This window comes from Panthera uncia, assembly GCF_023721935.1.
Source record: "Panthera uncia isolate 11264 chromosome B3 unlocalized genomic scaffold, Puncia_PCG_1.0 HiC_scaffold_1, whole genome shotgun sequence".
NCBI classification, from domain to species: domain Eukaryota; kingdom Metazoa; phylum Chordata; class Mammalia; order Carnivora; family Felidae; genus Panthera; species Panthera uncia.
The window spans coordinates 106,684,381-106,704,137 of record NW_026057582.1 but is presented as its reverse complement, the minus strand read 5'-3'; the positions used below and the strand labels follow the sequence as shown (position 1 = coordinate 106,704,137).

General features: G+C 40.6%; 1 protein-coding gene and 1 long non-coding RNA gene across 24 annotated transcripts in view; one reads left to right on the top strand and one right to left on the bottom strand.

The window, feature by feature from the left end:
• MAP2K5 (mitogen-activated protein kinase kinase 5) overlaps positions 1 to 9,868 on the bottom strand; it is a 282,473-nt gene extending 272,605 nt beyond the window's left edge. For 4 of the 17 annotated variants that reach the window (XM_049611820.1, XM_049611821.1, XM_049611818.1 and 1 more), the window contains exons 1-2: positions 9,159 to 9,862; positions 2,460 to 2,508 (exon numbers count right to left, since the gene is read on the bottom strand). In XM_049611820.1, the coding sequence (XP_049467777.1) occupies positions 2,460 to 2,508; positions 9,159 to 9,293 (184 nt within the window). In that variant the 5' untranslated portion in view covers positions 9,294 to 9,862. Of the gene's footprint in view, positions 1 to 2,459; positions 2,509 to 9,158 lie in introns of all 17 variants that reach the window. The other 13 variants (XM_049611807.1, XM_049611808.1, XM_049611809.1 and 10 more) reach the window with 7 other exon arrangements.
• The window catches only part of LOC125908915 (uncharacterized), a 49,228-nt gene that overhangs the window by 23,689 nt on the left and 5,782 nt on the right, over positions 1 to 19,757 (top strand). Inside the window, exons 4-6 of one of the 7 annotated variants that reach the window (XR_007453477.1) lie at positions 6,892 to 6,925; positions 13,865 to 13,931; positions 14,297 to 15,240. This is a non-coding gene — a long non-coding RNA (uncharacterized LOC125908915). The other 6 variants (XR_007453473.1, XR_007453474.1, XR_007453476.1 and 3 more) reach the window with 6 other exon arrangements.

The following is a 19,757-nucleotide window of genomic DNA, read 5'->3' as shown; positions in this document are numbered from 1 at the left end:
TTCCCAAAGGTATAGTTTTCCTACCTCACACAGTTTTTGTCAGGATTAGCAACAATTTAGGTAAATCATCTAGTCCACTGCTAGAAAGAGAGAAAGCCATCAACAAATGACAGCTAAAATGATCGATGTTATTACTATGAACCCTCACTCTGGAAGCCAGTGGGGTCAAGACACTCTGTGGGACCCAGAAAGCAAGAAGTAGGAAGGACAGGGGCTCCTGGGTGGCTCAGTCAGTTAAGCAACCGACTCTTGATTTTGGCTCAGTTCATGATCTCATGGTTATGAGATCAAGCCCCACATCACGGAGCCTACTACAGATACTCTCTCTGTCTCCCTCTCCCTCTGCCCCTCCCCCGCATGCTCTCTCACAAAAAAAAAAAAAAAAAAAAAAAGATAGGAAGTACAAAATAAACTTATTTTCTGTTACACTTAATCAGAATAAGTAATTTCAAGAATTTTGACAACTCCCAAAACATGTGTCAACAGTGGTTGAGAATATATACATGTTCTGGAGTCTACACGAGAAAGTCCACTTTACCACTCACTAGCTATGAGACTTTGATCAAGCTGCTCAGAGCAGATATCCTTTCCTCAACTAAAATGGAGCTAGTAACAGTCCTTCCAAGTACTTCATGGAGATTTGTGAAGGTTAAATTAAATGAGATAACCATGGAATGTTCTTAGCACAGCATCTGGCAACAGTTAACAGATGTTAACTATCAGCCTGTCCATGAAATCCGGGGTACCACCAAGGACTTACCACAAAAGCTCTGAAGAGCTTGCAACACTAGTATTTCAGATACATGTACCATTTTTCAATAGGACATACAGTCCAGTGTGGTTAATAAAGTACTAATTATTTTAAGAGTTTTACGCAAGTGACTTTTAAACACACGTAATGAATGCTGAAAAACATTCAAACAATAGAGAAATATAGAAAAGTAAAAAGTGTGCTCATCTAGCCAACCGTTCCCCACTCTAACCCTCAAGTCCACTTCCCAAAGGGGACACCACTGGAAACACTATGGTGGGCATTCTGCAGATCCTTGTCTCTCAAAGATACACACGAAGCTGGGAGGGATTAGCTATTTTATAAAATGGGATCACACCATACATATTATTTACTTATTCAACAATGTATCATGGAAATCTTTCCATGTCGACGCATAAAATCATTCTTTTTAGCTTCTGCTCAATTGGCTGCTGCTTCAGATAATGGATACTTTATTAATCCATTATTCTAGGAATTTAGCTTTCCTCTAATTTTTTGCTATTAAAAATAATTCCATGGGACGCCTGGGTGGCTCAGTTGGTTAAGCATCTGACTTTGGTTCAGGTCATGATCTCAAAGTTCAGAGTTTGAGCCCCACGTCGGGCTCTGTGCTGACAGCTCAGAGCCTGGAGCCTGCTTTGGATTCTGCGTTTCCCTCTCTCTCTCTTTCTCTGCCCCTCCCCTGCTCATGCTGTCTCTCTCTCTCTCTCAAAAATAATAAATAAACATTAAAATTTTTTTTTTAATTCCACAATGAATATTTTGTTTGAAGGGCATTCAACACATGTGCAGGTATTTCTGTTGAAAAGCCTCCTAAAAGAAAACCTGCTCAATCAAAGGTTTTGCACATTTTATATTTTGTTAAGTACCACCAAATTGTCCTCCAAAGAGAGCATAAATAAAAGACATTGTATTCACTGTCATTAACCATCTGCGTAAAAACCAAGAACAACAAGTAAACTATCGTGTGAAGAAACCGTACATCTTCTAATGGAAAAGTGGCCTTCACCTTCTAAAAACAGATGGGAAAAAAATCCTTACTTCATCCTTCTCAACATCAGAGCCCTTGTTCTATGGACTAAACTCTCACCTTAACATTACTGGACCCTGACGTCCTTTGCAATGACTTGGCTCATGTGGAAACTCGTTTTCTAGTCCATCCTGCCCCCTCCCAATCCCCAAGCCAATTGGTTTTGGTGGCGGAGGGGACAGTGAAGAAGAAGGACTCGAGACTGAAGTGTTACTGTCATCATGCAGCAGCCACACCAAGCCCCACTAAAACAGAATTATTCCAGGCAACGCTCACTTAAAAGCTCTACTCTATTGCTGTGTTAAAGCAGTAATGGATTACAATCTCTTAATCAGTAATCACTGGCCTACAGGTAGTTTACACGTTTCATTTCGTCCCACAATATTATTACAGTGAGGAGCAAGAGCAGATAAAGGTCATGTTGGTAATTAAAGCTATATTATAGAAATATGCACACCCAAGATATGATTAAATAAGAAAATATTACTCAGTTCAGTATCATCATTAAACTTGCATTAATTTATAAATATTTAAATGTACCATATGATGATCATAAATAATCTGTTTTTGTCAGTTTCTAAAGTAATACAACCCATAAACCCTTTGAAAAATTACTGCAGAAAGAAACAGTCAAGAAAGTATACAAGCCAGACTTACATTCAAATGCTGTGGTTGTTGCTTCAGGCAGAACCTGGCCTATCACATCCTAAACAAAGAAAGAATAAAGAAACACAATTAGCCATCTTCTTTATTGCTAACATGTGGCAAATCCTAGAGGAAATATGAGAACCTGAAGAAGATTTTTGAAATGTTGGCATAAACTATAAAAACATTAGCTCATAATCACACTTAGCCCAGCAATGTGAGGCCAGAACTTAAATCTCTATTTTGGGGCAGGGGGTGGGGGAGTGGGGGGAGATTCTTTACAAAATTTCCTCTACTATGTATTCGTAACAATCTTTCCGTCTTCAACAGTATATACAAATACACTCTTGTGGGGGCACCTGGGTGGCTCAGTCGGTTAAGTGTTTGACTTTGGCTCAGGTCATGATCTCACGGTTCATGGGTTCATGGGTTCGAGCTGCGCGTTGGACTCTGTGCTGATGGGTCAGAGCCTGGAGCCTGCTTTGGATTTTGTGCCTCCCTCCCTCTCTCTCTCTCTCTCTCTCTCTCTCTCTCTCTGCCCCTCCCCCGCTCATGCTCTGTCTCTCTCTCTCAAAAATAAACATTAAAAAATTTTTAATAAAAAAATACACCCTTATGTATTAAACAAATAAACAGTTTCTTCTACGGGAGGCTGTGGAGTGCACTGCCAGTAGAAAGAGTAAGGGGTTTAGGAGTCAGACTAGCCTGGGTTTGAATCCCAGGTCTGCACCTACTAGCTCTGTGACTGGAAATAAATTACTTAACCTCTCTGAGCCTCAATCTGATTATCCTCCAATAGGAGTCTAGTAATACTTAGAGAGATAATGCAAAAATTAGGTTAAATAATATACATAAATTAACCTAGCACATTGTGGACACTCAAATGCAGCTTCTGATATGCAACTAGCAACATCGTGCCTTGTATTCATAGAGCAAAGAGTTCAAAAAACAAGTTTCTGTGACATATTATTCCAATAATGCCGTAACCTATAATGCTACATTTGATACAAACAATTTTTATCAACCTTTACTCCTAAGCAACTGGAAAACATATATTGAATGACACTGGAACAGAGTTAACCTAGGCTACAAAAAAAATTTTTTTTAAGTTTATATATTCTGATACCAATATTTAAAGGAACCTGTAAAGTTGAAATCTTAAAAATCAGTCTATGGAGACAGCTTAGCTCAAGAGGCATGGGACATCCTCAAGAAATAGCCAGCACTGGGAAAGATGACCCTCCGTGATGTCCAGCCCCACCTAAACGGTCTGCAAACCTCACTGCTCTCCGGGACTCTGCCGCAACGTCCCTCCTGGGCTCTGCCAGAACTGGCACCATGCAGCCGGGTGACAAAGCGGCTTACGGTAGTTCTCAGCAGGGAGCCCACAGCCCTTCCAAGCGGGGCACTTAGCAGAGTGGCGGCTGCAACTTCCTTCTGAAGGCAGTTCTTTAGAAGCTTTTGCTGCAGTGGAAATTTGCATAATAGCCTCGCCTCCAGAGTGCCTTTTTTTCCCCTCAAAAATAAATCTGTGCATATAAAATTGATCAAAGAGAACTATCTTAGGCAACCCTCACTCATTAGACCCAAAGGAGGTTATTTTTTTCCTTCTGACTCTAGTCTTACCACATGAAACATCAACTCTGAGGAAGTATTTGTAAAAAAAAAAAAAAATCGAGTGTTAAAAAAATTCTACACACTTGTAGGTAAAAGTATTTATTGACAGCTAAATGGAAACTGTAGAGTGAGTATGGAATAAATTCTACAGACAGCTAGTGTAAAGCCTGACCGTGTGGGCTGGAGCCAAACTGCTAGGGCTGGACCTTGACTCCGCTGTTCAGCAGCTCGGTGACTGAGTCTATCCGGGCCATGAGATCATAACTGTACCTACCTCGTAGGACGAAATGAGTTCACATTTATAAAGTGACTTTAAGAGTGTCTAGCACATGGTAGGTGCCACAATAGTGTCTGTTAAGTTAATAAAACAAGTCACTGATGACTGGAAAGTTATAGAGCTTACCTAACAACGAAACCCAAAATTTCAGCACCTGAGGATTGGTGGATAGTTCACTCCCATCATCCTTCCAGAGCATCTATTGAGGACCTTTTCTAACTAGTGGTGTGGTTAAAAACAAGCTAGGGGATACCACCCCCAACCCTCCACGTCGACGTTACTTTCAGGGAACTCTGATCACCTAGATCTTGTGCCATGAACTCTATAGCATTAGCAAACTAATTTAGGATCCTTCCTACTTATGAATAGCAGATCCCATCAAACAGCAAATTTCTAATAACTAGCTGAAAACCTTGGGGGGAAGCAGTGCCCCTTTTGCCCATCACCATAAACAAGGAGTCACATAGGCTTTACACCTAATGTGGGGAAAAAGAGTAAAAAAAAAAAAAAGCAAACTTGCTTGAGGGATCATGTGAACACAACCAGCCATATCGTTCTGTTAAAGCAAATAAGATGGGGCTTATCATAATGCTGAAGAGTTGAAAAGTTTCAAAATTAGTTAATACCTACTGGTCATTTCTAACCAGGACATATTTAATAATTTTATGTATATTTTACAATTATATTTTAAGTGACTTATGTCCAGGAAAAAAGAAAAAGCCCTCTGTTATTCACAACATAATATTTACCTAAAGAAGGCTTCAAAAGAAAATTTAAATTTAAATATTTTAATGGTGATCATTTCTTGGTCGTTTTCTTCTCCATGTTTTTAATATACCAATCAAATATATGATGGACCAAAAGTATAATTAAGCATCTACACATGCCAGGAGCATAAAGATCACAAAGCTATAGGCTACAGAACAGTAAGATTTAGGAAGATTATAGTCTGGTCACTGAGATAAAGACAAACCTAAAAGAATAACAATACAGCGCACTTATAGGCTGATAAGAGCCAGACAAAAGACATAAATACAGTATTTGCTAACTCAGGAGGCAGAAAAAAAATCACAGGCTCAGTCTAGATAAAAACTTCACAGATGAGAGGAAATCTGAGCTGGGACTTGGGAGACAGGATTCAAACACCAAGAGGAATAGGGGGAACATTCTCTTGTACCACTAATTGCGATCTCCTGCACAATTTTCCCCAAACCGGAGATTGTGTCTACAAGGAAAAGAACACAGAAAGCTGAAACACAGATAATCAAATGTCTCTGCCCTTGAAGACCAGCTAGGCCTACTTTACCCTGCAGCCAGTCCCGAATTATTCAGACCCAGACACAGGCCCAGAGAGGCTAAGTGCCTTGTCCAAGGTCTCCCAGCTATTTGACAGAGCAGTGATGAGAGCCCTCGACTACAACCTCAGGTACAAAACACTCTCAGATACAGATGACTCAGTGACCACAAACTGCTTCTGGCTTCTGTGTCTGGTCCTACCAAAAACGAGCTGTGTGGCTTTAGCATTTTCCCCCTCTGGGGTTCACACTTCTGAATTTGAAAACTGGGGAGAAGAGAGTTATATGAAATGAGGGGGATGCTTCCAGATTTCATTTGGCTTTAAATTTTAAGGTTCCAAGCCAAAGATGCTGATATAGCTGTCAGTTTTTGACAATTTTTTTTTTTTAATGTTTATTTGGAGGGAGGGTGCAGAGAAAGGGAGACAGAGGGTCCAAAGTGGGCTCTGTGCTAATCGCAGAGAGCCCGATATGGAGCTCGAACTCACAAACTGTAAGATCATGACCTGAGCCAAAGTCGGACGCTTAACCAACCGAGTCACCCAGATGTCCAGTTTTTTGACAATTTTTTGATGAAAAGATGACGTGACCCTGGTGAAGAAATCACAGGTGTCCACCAGGATCTGTACGTGCAGTTCGTAGAGCCTGCTATAGGAACACAGGAGATAGCACAGCACCCATTGTCAAGAGCCCTTCATCAGGGCTCTAAACATGCTCCACCTGGGCTTACCTGCACACAGGCACATGTGAGGACACAAGGCACTCTAGATGGTAGAACCAATTGTCCAAAGTTTACTTTAAAGCCAATCAGCCTGGGTGGCTCAGTCAGTTAAGCATCCAACTTCAGCTGAGATCATGATCTCGCAGTTTGTGGGTTCGAGCCCCACGTTGGGCTCTGTGCTGACAGTTCACAGCCTGGAGCCTGCTTCGGATTCTGTGTCTCCCTCTCTCTCTGCCCCTTTCCGGCTCATGCTCTGTCTCTTTCTCTCAAAAATAAATAAACGTTAAAAAAAAAAAAAGTAAAGCCAATCAGCCTGGAGCCAAGGTACAATAGAGAGATGCTTAAGAAGCAAAAGACCCAGGCCCTGTCCCTTATGTTGTAACAACAATACTTACAGAGCATTTACCTCATTCCAGATTGTTCTAAGTGCTTTATATGTATCAACTCCAGTAGTCCTCATACTCTATGAAGTGGGCATTATTTTCATCTTCTACCCCTCACTTTTTTTTCTTTCTTTTTTTTTTTTTTTTACAGGTAAAGAACTGAGACACAAAAGACACTTGCCCAAGTGAGTCTGGTAAGGCTTGCAATTTAAACCCAGGCAATCTGGCCCAGAGTTTGTGTTTGTGAACACTGTATCACTCTGTTCTAAATATCTTCTGTTATTTCAAATGAGCAAAGCGAAAGAAAGCTCACACCTTTCTCATCACAGACACGATCTCACTTAATCTTCACAAGCCTTGAAGGCAGGTATTGTCCCCATTTTACAAGTAAGGAAACTGAGGCTAAAAGAGGTAGAGAGACTTGTCTAGTTAAGTGAGACTGCTTGCAATTAAACTCACTTTTTTTTGAGAGAGAGCGAGCGAGAGAGAGAGAGCACGCACAGGGCAGAGGGGGAGAGAGAGAATCTGCAGCAGGTTTCATGCTCAGCACAGAGCCTAATGCAGGCCTCGATCTCATGACCCTGGGATTATGACCTGAGCTGAAATGGAAGAGTTGGACACTCAACTGACTGAGCCACCCAGTCGCCCCATGAAACCCACGTTTTGATTCAAAACCTAGCAGGCTGTCCACAAAACCATAACCGCATGCATATTTTTTAACGCTCCCTTTGAAATATCTCAACAAATATTTCAGGGTCCTATGGAGCACGAGAAAGAGGGGAAATGAATGTCCATCTCCTCCGGAAATGCACCATTTACTGGAAGGGAGAGATAAAACTGTGACAAAACCTGCGAGCTTTGCCCGAACGATGCTGTGGGAACACAGAGGAGGGGCACGTAACCAAAACTACGGTAGAGGAAAAAGGAAGCTGGGCTCTGAAAGGACACGTAGGAGTTGGCTAGCTGAAGAAAAGCACCGAGTGGAGACAGCCTAGGAGAACTAAAGTTAATTCTATGTAACCTGGAGCACAGGATGCTCGTGGGGTGTGGTGAGAGGTGAGGTGTGGTGTGGTGTGGTGTGGTGTGGTGCCAGGCAGGCAGAAGCCAATCCAGACGGGCCTAGAGGACCATGCTAAAAAGTCTGGGCTTTGTCACAAGAAGAAAACTATATGCACGTGAGTGCGCGAACTCCAGACACAAAGAGAAGGGTAACATTTGCTGGACAAGACTGGAAGCTGCTGGCTCACTCCAGCCTCTGGACTCGTAGCCCAGACACCTGAAAATCTGTAATGGTCTGGATGGTCAGCAACATCCAGAATTCAAAATATAGGTACAGGAATCAAATTTTGATGGTGGCACCTATGACAACCAAAAAAAAAAAAAAATCACATCACAGATCTCCCTCCTCCCAAGAACCTTTACCCAGCCCCATCTTATTCTGCAGGTAACTTCCGCTATAGATTTAGTACCTGCAACATGCTTCTGGGTATGTCAGTTCTGCCTCTGATACCTCAATTATTCAATATATAAAATGGGCACAATACACTCTATCTCAAATGTCTGCTAAAAGATGAGAAATGGCAGTGCAGCACATGGAAAAAAATTACTAAGTAAGGAAATCTGAGTTCTAGTACTGACTCCCCCACTCGTGAGCACCACTACTTTGGAAAAAGTTTCACCTCACTACTCCTCAGTAACTATCTCAAAAAAGATAAGAGGTCTCAACAGACCACTGCTGAGGTTACACTCTGCTCTCACGTTCCATGACTTTATCTGAAATATATCCTGAGAATAATAACACAGCATTGATTCTCAGATGCACCTTTTCCTCTTTTAACATCTCTGAAATTGGGCTGCTTTTGTATAATGCACAGCATGTCACAGTTTAACAGGCAGTGTGTTTGTTTTGTTTTTTTTTCTTTCTGAGTGGTACACAAAATAGTATCTTAAAACCAATGGCACCTTGGGTTTGTTGAAACATGGTAATTTCCAGTTGCCTAGTTTCTCTTTCCCTATTGGTCACCAAGTTCAGGGAACTCTGTAGAAAGACATGGCTGGAATCTGGCCAGGGACATTCCGAGAAACACTTAGGGGAAAAAAAACTTCTAGACTCAGCTTTTTGCATCCAGTTGATGCTTCTGTGTGTATGTCCCAGTCCAGCTGCGAGCTCCTTGAGGGCAGGGGTTCAATCTGATTCATCTCTATTTCCCCAGGGTCCTGCACATTTGCCAGATTTCAGTCCATGCAATTAATCAATGTCTGTCGTGGAAGCAGTAAAACTGCCCCCACAGGAGGCCAGCAATGGCCACGGCCACTAGCTTGGGCAACCAGGCTGAGATTCAGCGGTCAAGGTGCTGACTACCCCACAAATCCCTGCGCCCTCCTCAATGGGTTTTGGACACTGAGATTACCACTCACCAGCACATCCCTGAAGAGTAACTGCGGCCCGGAGTGCACTGTCCAGTCCACCGCGCCACTATTTGGAATCTTGATACGAATCACCAGCACCTGGTTCTCCATGGCATGGAAGGGGCCAAAGGCCAGCCACAGCATTACAGGTTACAGGGGCTCACATCCTGGGGCAGTGGATCCTGGTTAGGCGAGGACTCCAAAGGGTGACAAGGGGACGGAGGGGAACAGGGCAGGGGGTCGGGGGAGTGAAGAAGAGGGATGGTCTGGAAGGGACCCGCAGGCAGCAAGCCAGGCCCAGCCTGTATGGGGTTGGGGCTGCCTCTCTGTGAGCGTGGACGGGGCACGAGGCAGGGGCCAATATAAACTAACGGGGGTCAGAGGGTTCTGGAGTTGGGAAAGAGGGCGAACCGGATCGTGAAGCCCCCTGCCGTCTGTGTGGGTGTGAGGAGATGACCCCGTTTTAGGGAGACAGAGCGGCAGGTGTCCACTCTTCCTTAGTGGAGAGGGGAGGGTCCCCGACTGGAGGGGACTCAGTCGGGGGCTGTTTCGAAGGAGACCCGGGGCCGCCAAACCAAGCGAGAGTCGAGGAGGGCCCTCCGTCGGGAAGCGAATCCTGTTCCCCACCCCGAGTCAGAGGGCGCGGCGCGCGCGGGCCCGGCCCCAGCCGCCCCGGGCCGAACGTTCCGGCTGCGGCGGCAGCGGCAGCGGCAAAAGGAGAAGGAAGGCGCGGCGAGGGCACTCTTACTCCGGAACCAAAACGCACGGCACCGGAACCCCGGGAGCCGGAGAGAGGGACCCGCCTCCCGCGGCGCCATGTTGGATGAGGGCAGCTCCCGGCCAGCCCCGCCACCGCGCCCCGGCGGGCGGGACCCGAGGAGCGAGCGCGAGGGGCGGGGACGAGCACGAGGGCCGGGCTAGGCTGGCCCGTCGGGAGGTCTCCGTCGGCCCGTGGTCGCCCGCGGCGACCGAGTGACGCTCCTTTCTTTTCCACTCGCGACCCTCGTTAAAGGCAGCCGGGTGAAACCATCTAGCAAACGAAGGAGGAAACTAAACTGGGCTTTTGGCGGACTCCAGCCCAACTGTCGTCTTAAAATTGCGTACTGTTGGCGGAAGCCCCAGAAAGACGAAACTCCACCTCGCCTTTATACCTACTTTGTCAAGCCCTTTACCTTGACGGGGTTTGTGCACCAAATCAAGAGTAAGGCAAGAACTCAACACTGTTTTCCCCTTCTTCCACTCCACAGATACAGAATTATCATAGTCTTCCTCCCACTTGAGCAAACAGTGTATGATTTTTTTGTTGTTCTTTTACCCCACGATTGCCCTGAAATAGCAAACAGCCCCCCCCCCCCATTTAAAAGCAACAGTAAAAGAAAAAAAAAAATTCAGGGAAGAGTTTAACTGCCAGGGGACAGCTGGAGTACTGGCACCCTGTTCTCTTATTAAATCATTGCAGAAAATATCTGGTCTAGTCCGTAAAATTTCAACCAGATAGCAATGTTTACACAATCGGTGATACCACAGGCAGTAGCAATAACCCTCGGTTGTTTTAAATGCCTTGTTAACCTCAGATTTTAAAATGCATAATTGTGTTGATCTGTGGTTTCTATATAAAAGTTTGTTTACAAATCGCATTGTGTAGGTTGGACCATAATCTCCTGCTAATGAACGTGCTCATGTCGCTTTAGAGTGCTGAATTTTATATAAATTCGGTGGGAGAGGAGTGATCATTTCCCCCCCTCACACTCAGAATTTATTCATGCAAGAGAAAAAATAATTTAAATGTTGGTTAGTTTAAGTAGAACACCAAAAATTTTTGTGCATATATTTCTCTGCCTGAGTTTCTTTTATATTTAATTCAAAAGTCCACATAGGAGATAAATTGTCTCTTTTTTAGTTACTGTAAATTAATAGCTTAGGTAGAAATTCATTTAATCAGATGCTCCAGATATTCTGAAATTGCCCTTTTCCACCCGTACCTCAGTCCTGTGAGAAATAAACAGTTTGCCCAAGGTACCCATGTACTTTTTTATTGAAAGTTCATGTCCTATTATTTGAGAATATAGACCACAAAACTGGAGATTTTCTATGAACCTATTATTTGTTAAAACAGCTTTTTAATTCATAGTACTATGGGGAAAACCAACCCAATTTGTACTTTCAATTCTTCTGGATGGAGATATACCCCAAAGTGGAATTGCTGGGTCATACAGTAATTCTAGTTTTAGAATTCTATTGCTGGACCATTCTTTTTTTTTTTTTTTTTCTTTTAAGTGTATTTATTTTGAGAGAGACAGCGAAAGAGCACAAGCAAGGGAAAGGCAGAGAGAGAGCAAGGCAGAGGATCTGAAGTGGGCTCTGTGCTGACAGCAGAGAGCCTGATGCAAAGCTTGAGCTCATGAACCCAACAGTGAGATCATGAGATCACGACCTGAGCAGAAACCAAGAGTCGGACGCTTAACCAACTGAGCCACACAGGCGCCCCTACTGCTGGACCGCGGTAAGTGCCTATGGACACCGTGCCTGGAAAAGCACATTCTGCCGGTCTTGACTTAAACGTTACCTTCTAATTGCAGCCTTCCTTTAGCACACACTATGGCAATTACAAACCAGCCCCCAAAACACTCCATTCATAGATACAAGCCAGTTTATTTTTCTCCTAGCACGTATCTAACATGTCACAGGTTTTACTCATTTGCCTGTCTCCCCAGTAAACTATAACTTAATGAGGGGAGGGAACTATATGTGTTTTTTTTATTCACTGCCATGCCCCTAGTACCTAAAATAGTACCTGGCACATAGCAGGCACTTGAATAATAGCTGTTGAGTGAATGAATGGATCCTGAAGGCAAAGTGGACTGAAGAATAAGAATGCAACTGCCCTGTGCACCTCCTGCCTGTCTTGAGCCTCACTTGCTCCTTTGCTTTTCCACCATCAAGACTGCGACAACAGGGGTGCCTGGGTGGCTTGGTCGGTTAAGCGTCCGACTTCAGCTCAGGTCATGATCTCACGGTCCGTGGGTTCAAGCCCCGCGTCGGGCTCTCTGCTCCTCCCCTGTTCATGCTCTATCTCTCTCTGTCTCAAAAATAAATAAACGTTAAAAAAATTAAAAAAAAAAAAAAAGACTGCGACAACAATCATTATAGACTCCCAAAGAACTACAGATTTTATAGCAAATATTGATTGCCTCCTGTGTTCGAGAATTCCACTTACCTCCTTCAGGGCCTACTGTGGGCCCTTATGTATAAAGCTCAAATATTTGTTGATTAATTTTGATTTAAAAGAATCAAACCAAGCGGTCAAGGTTAACATCCCCAGTAATAAGTCATGTTGGGATCATGTGCTGTCTAATATGATGCAGTAAGAAGGGCGCTTGACCTCTGTGGTCTTGTCCCCCAAACTCATGACCCCAATCTAATCATAAGAAAAACATCAGACAAACCGAAATTGAGGGACATTCTACATAATACCTGACAAGTACTCCTTAAAACTGTCAAGGTCATAAAAAACAAACTGTTCACAGACCTGAGAAGACTAAGAAGACATGATGACCGAATGCAGTCTGAGACCTTCAATGGAATCCTGCAACAGGAAAAGAACAGTAATGAAAAGCTGGTGAAATCTGCACAGAATCTACAGTTCAGTTGGCAATAAGTGTTGATATCTTTTGGCAACTAAGTTACATGAGGTGCTAATATCAGAGAAATCTGGATGAGGGTTTATAAGGAACTCTGTACTACCTTTGCAATTTTTCTGTAAATCTAAACACACCAGCAATCGTGTCTTGGGAATATTACTTGCAAGAGGATATAATTATATAATTTACAATAGCAACAACAACTAAACCATAAACATTTTCTTCATGTTGCCTAATATCCTTTAGTTTGTAAAAAAAGAACATGAAGAGGCATGAACAAAAATGAGCACAGATAAACCCCTAAAAGTGTGACAGGGAAGTTTATTCTCTCCTGTTTTGGCAGAAAGGAAAAAAAGAACAGTGAGACAAGTCCAGCACTCGCACAGAAGCAGAAACAACAGTTTAACAGTCACGGATCACCTAGTATGTGCCAGATGCTATGGATTTTAGATGTTCTAAAATGAATTAATTCATTAATTTAATGATCTCACAGTTTGTGAGGCTCTGAGCTGAGGGTGTGGAGCCTGCTTGGGATTCTGTCCCTCCTTCCCTCTGCCCCTCCCCCACTTGTGTTTGTGCCTGGGCGCGCGCTCTCTCTCTCTCAAAATAAATAAATATTTAAAAAATTTTCAAATGTTGGGGTGCCTGAATGGCTCAGTCAGTTAAGCATCTGACTTTGTCTCAGGTCATGATCTCACAGTTTGTGAGTCCGAGCCCCGCATGGGGAGCTGTGCTGACAGCTCAGACCCTGGAGCTTGCTTCAGATTCTGTCTCCTTCTTTGCCCTCCCCCTGCTTGTGTGCTCTCTCTCTCTCTCTCAAAAATAAATAAACATTAAAAAAAATTTTTTTAATGTCATTAGATTGAATTTCTGCGTAATATATTTTCTTTTAGATAAAGTAGGCTGCTGTCCCTACAAATCACTTAAGCTTTATTACTTCCTTCTTTTCATTGTTTAAACATATCTGTATTATTTTGTTTGTATTAACAAAATATATCTCACATTTTTCTGGCACTTTATAGCTTGCAAATACTTCCACATCCATAATGTGACAAAATTGTCTATGCATTGTAGGTTACGACCACGGACTCCATAGACAGATTGCAAGGACTGGAGGAACACTCACTATGTGTGACCTTGGGTAAGACTTCGCGATTTCTACAGCTAAAAAATAGGCATAAAAACAGTGCCAAACTCACTGGGCCGTTAAGAGAGGATTAAGTGAGTTAATATGTATAGAGTGCTTAGTCTAGGACTTGGCACAAATAAATACTATGTAAGTATTAGTTAAACTCCTCCTTCTGTACATGAAGACACTAAGATTTAGAAAGCTCTAATTTTTCTCAGTCATTTAACTGGTATTGGTACAAGAACTTAAACCATATATTTTATCTTTAAAACAAGGTTCTTTGTATTACACATATAGTAGAACAGCAATAAAAAACAAACTAGCATGATTTGGAATCAGAGATAGGCATGCATGCAAGAATGATAATAAAATTTCAGGGTTAAAGGAAACTGACAAAATCACCAATGTTGTCCTCTGCACAATTCAAGAATTCTCTCCATGTCTACCTAAGGAATGGTCATGCAGCCTCTCTGAACATATCCAACAACAGATTCACTGCCTCAAGAGGGAACCTATTCCATGTTTGGCCAACTCAATTAAAACATTCTTGTCTTCTAGTTACTAACATATTATTTCTAGTTCTGCTTAAAGTGAGTAAGTCTAACTGATCCTAGTACTTTCTGTTTAATGTTTTACTTCATTTACTTCTACATGTCATTCCGTTTGACTTTAAAATAGCAACATTTCTTGAGGCGGCTGGATGGCTTTTTTACGTAATAAAAAAGGCTACCGTAGTAAAAAAAATGGCTCAGTTCATGATCCCACATTTTGTGGGTTTGAACCCTGCATCGGGCTCTGTGCTGACAGCTCAGAGACTGGATCCTGCTTTGGATTGGATTCTGTGTCTCCCTATCTTCTCTCTGACCCTCCCCTGTTTGTGTTCTCCCTCTCTCAAAGTATAAAAGAGGGGCGCCTGAGTGGCTCAGCCGGTTAAGCGTCTGACTGGCTCAGGTCATGATCTCACAGTTTGGTTCGTGAATTTGAGCCCCGCATTGGGCTCTGGGCTGATGGCTCAGAGCCTGGAGCCCACTTCAGATTCTGTGCCTCCCTCTGTCTGTCCCTCTGCTGCTTGCACTCTGTCTCTCACATTGTCTCAAGAGTAAATAAACATTTAAAAAAAAGAATAAAAGAAACATTTTAAAAAATTAAATAATAAAATAAAATAAAATAGCAACATTTCTGTATGAGAAAACAGTATGAAATGCCTCAAAAGGATAATGCAACAAGATTCCAGTCTTTTATTTTTTCAGACTCCATAAGTGTGTAAGTTAATTCATGACATGTGAAGTATTTCAAAACTTGTTGCTGTTCTTGCAAATAATCCATAGGATCTCCAGTTAAAGTATCCTTTTCTGAAAACTCTTAAAGATGAAGACAAGTTTTCTTTTTAATTTTGAATCATCACACATTCATTCCACAAAGAGCCTTATTTATTTATTTATTTATTTATTTATTTTTATTTTTTATTTTTTGAATGTTTATTCATTTTTGAGAGAGAGAGACATAAAGCATGAGTGGGGGAGGAACAGAGAGAGGGAGACACAGAACTCGAAGCAGGTTCCAGGCTCCAAGCAGTCAGTGCAGAGCCTGACGCAGGGCTCAAACCCACGAACCATGAGATCATGACCTGAGCCGAAGTCGGCCACTCAACTGACCGAGCCACCCAGGAGCCCCGAATTTTGATTTTTAAATGTAATGTAAAATTAGGTGACACTGTTTAGATTTTTATCCAAACTTTAAAATTCTTGGTTCCTTCATCTTTTAATGTTGGAAATTTGAAAGCATAAAAAACTAAAATGTTGGTTTCATCTCACAGCAGGGGCGTTAATATCATACGTAATAAAAAAGGCTATAAGAGGGGTGGGTGCTGGCTGGTCCAGTCGGTAGAGCCTGTGACTCTTGATCTCAGAGCTGTGAGTTCAAGCCCCACATTGGGTGTGGAGCCTACTTAATATGGATGAATTTTAAAAGAGAGAAAGAAATAAAGGTTACAGGATAATCTCCTATCTTCATGGACTTTCATTCAATTCTTAAACATATACATTTTTTGAAATGAAAATATCCACTTTTATTAAATGGAGTTAAAAATTTTAACCTAGGAGAGTATTAATTTTCATTTTGTATGTTTTTATATTCTTCCTTTAGAGTTTGGGTAGACCACTTTTTAGGTCTGATTTTAAATTATGCACTTACATGAAAATAGAGTAAAATGAATCACCTTGTGGTTAATAAATTCAATGTTCTGTTTACAGACAGATTGTTATAAAATTACTGATCTATTCTAGCAGCAGCAAAGGTTATGTCAAACAGCTACTAAAAAAATCATACTACATAGTGTTAATGATGTTACCTTAACATACCAGCTTCAGGGGCTGCATAATTGTTTCTGCCAACCCATAAATTTTTGAGTAACAACAAAATTATTGTGATTTTTCTTACTAAATAATTCATACATTACAAAGCATGTATGTAACAAGGTCCATGAATCACTAAAGCATATAATGATCATATATCTAATGACATATCTCTTTTCATAAGATGAATTCAAATAGATTTATGTATTTAGGTTAACTAAAAAATACTGAGTTTATAAGGTTCATAATTCTATCATCAACAACAATACAGAAACTTTACATCTTCTTTAAGAAGTACAGCTTCCATGATTTGCTTTTAAAAACTGGAAGCTTTTGTTTATCAAAATCCTTGTGTTTAAGCTACTTTTCATGAAGTTTTACTGCTTTTAAATTGATACTATAAATATCACTGAAGATAAATTAATAATATAATGGAGTAGTACAATGTTCATAAACTGTATTTAAAATGATATAAGTGCAACTAAAATAGCTATAAGCAATACTATATAACACCTCATACTAGTAGTAGCTAATATTCTTTACCCAGCAACTCGGATCTAAAAGAGGATATTTTCATTTACTAACATTTTACGTGCTTTTCTTTGGTCTGATCTTCAATCTTATCACATTTCTTTATGCACGTGTGTATGTATTTTTATACTGAAGAATGACATACAACATTGTGTTCGTTTTAGGATAAAAGTATATAATAAGGATATAAAAGTATGCTACCGAAAAATGATCCCAAATGAGATTTCATCTACTTAATTAAAAGTAGGTTTCATAATTAAAAAGTTTTAAATGCCAAGACTGCAAAGTATAAAATGATGTTAGCATGTTTTACCTCTTTTAATCTCTAACATGTTTCTAAACTCTGTTATTTTCTACAGAAATCATGCAGTTACATTCCATTATAGTAATATTAAGTCCTTTACTAAATTTTAAAAATTACTTTTATTTGTGGTAAAATCCACAGAACACCAAGTTTACCATGTTAACCATGTTGAAGTATACAGTTCAGCAGTATCTAGTCACATGACCATTCACATTATTGTGCAAACATCAGTACTATCTCTAGGCCTCTTTTCCTCTTGCAAAATGGAAACCGTACTGCCATTAAATACTAACTGCCCATTTCCCCTCCCCGCTTTACTAAATTTTTAACAGTTTTATTGAGAGATCATTCACATGCCACATGGTCTTCCATTTAAAGTGTACATTTCCATGGTTTGAGTATAGTCATGGGCTCATGCAACCATTACCACAATCAATTTTAGAACAGTTTCATTACCCCAAAAAGAAACCCCATACCCATTAACAGTCGCTGCCCATTTCCTCCCAACCTCCCCATCCCTAGGTAATCACTAATCCTCTTTGTCTCGGTAGATTTGCTTGTTCTGGACATTTCATATTAATGGCATCATGTAATAGGTGGTCTTTACGACTGGCTTCTTTCACTTAGCACAATGTTTTCAAGCTCCGTCAATGCTGTGGTGTTTATCAGTGTATCCTTCTCTTTTTTGACTAATATTCCAGTTATTCCCATAATAATGTGAATATGACACATTTTATGTATTCATTCTTCCGTTGGTGGCTATTTGTGTAGTTTCCACTTTTTGGCTAGAATGAACAATGCTGCTATGAACATTTGTGTACAGGTTTTTGTGTGAACATTTGTTTTCAGTTCTCTAGAGTATATACCTCGCAATAGAATTGCTGGGTCATATGGTAACTTCATGCTTAATATTTTGAGGTACTGCCAAACTTTTCCAAAGTGGCTGTATCATTTTACATTCCCACTAGTAATGCATGAAGGTTCCAGTTTCTCCACATCCTTGCCAACACTTGTTATCATCTGTCTTTGAGGGGCAGAGAGAGAGAAAGAGAGAATCCCAAGCAGGCTTCGTGCTGATAGGGCAGAGCCCAACATGGGGCTCAAAGCCACAAACTGTGAGATCATGACCTGAGCTGAAATCAAGAGCCAGGTGTTCAACTGAATGAGCCACCCAGGTGCCCCCTCTCATTATGGTTTTGATTTGCATTGCCCTAACAGTTAATGTTGAATATCTTGTCATGTGCTTAGTAGCCAAAAGTTGTAGAACTTATTTGCAGAAATGTCTGTTCAAATCCATTTTTCAATTGGGTTGCTGAGTTACAAGAGTTCTTTATATATTCTAGCTACAGGTCCCCTATCAGATATGTGATTTGCAAATATTTTCTCCCATACCATCAGCTGTGTTTTCACTTTGATAGTATCCTTGGAAGCACAAGAATTTTTCACCTTGATGAAATCCAATTTATCTTTTTTTTTTTTTTCATTTCTCATTTCCCTTTACTAACTTATCCTTTCCCCAAATAGGAGAATTTTACAGCAGGCTCTACATGAAATCAATTTCTTTACTAGAAAACTAACTGAACTTTTAGAAACACACTAAAAACAATCTACATTTATGTTATCCCAGCTGAATTAAGTGTATTCTCAATTAGCAGGGCAGAGGTCTCAAAAGTAGCTGAAGGGCCAAACTTGTGTCAGCGGAAACTATTTTAGCCACATTTTCGTTTAAAGAAAAAAATTTTCTCAGCATCTCTTCTCCAATTTATATTGAAAAAATACTCTGTGGACCATGGTCACTACTAATAATACTTCTTATTGTTGGGAAAGCTCTTGTGAAACATTTGTCAAGTACATAGAATAGCACAAAAGTGAAATATAGTAATTAAGATTTGTGTTCTATCGATTGTGTAGCGAAAGTAATTTTTCATTACTAACATAAGATTTAATAAGTATAAGTAGTTAAAGATTCTGACTTGGCACTAGTCATTAGCATGTAATTGAACTAGTAAAAAAATCAGTTAAAGCTGTGTTGATTACTACCTTATCTTTGAAAGGCAATTAAAGACCTCAATCATTGCAACAAGATTTGATTGTGCAGCCTTTATTGGACATTGATCTTTCGGCAAAGTGCAGTTACATTTTCCATTAATTTACAGTAACACAGTTTAACTTTGATACCCTAGACTGTTGACCCAGGTGAGATGTAATGCTAAGTACTTGTTTAGGTTAAGATGCCCTCAAACATCATTACTGTCTGAATGTAAGTGCTGAAAAAAGGAGATACCCGATCTACCCGCTTTAGATAAGGTTTCTGTTATCTGCATTAGCTTTTAAATGAAATGAAACCAAGATCCTTGTCTGTAGGTCACCCCACTCATTTAAACATCATTCCTCATTTAACAGAATTAAGAGATATTTTCGTGAAGCATTATACATGTTCTTGATTATAGTTTTGAGTGACTATAAATATGATAAAAAACAAAATGTACATCTTAAAAGAAATATATATGGCCTTTAATAATTAAAATTGTTTTGATTTTTTACTGAAGTCAACAATTAGCAAAATATGAGTGACCAAATTTGTGTGATAAAAGAAATAACTGTACAATTGGCTATGTTAAGACATTAGTGCTGAAAAACTAGGGATTT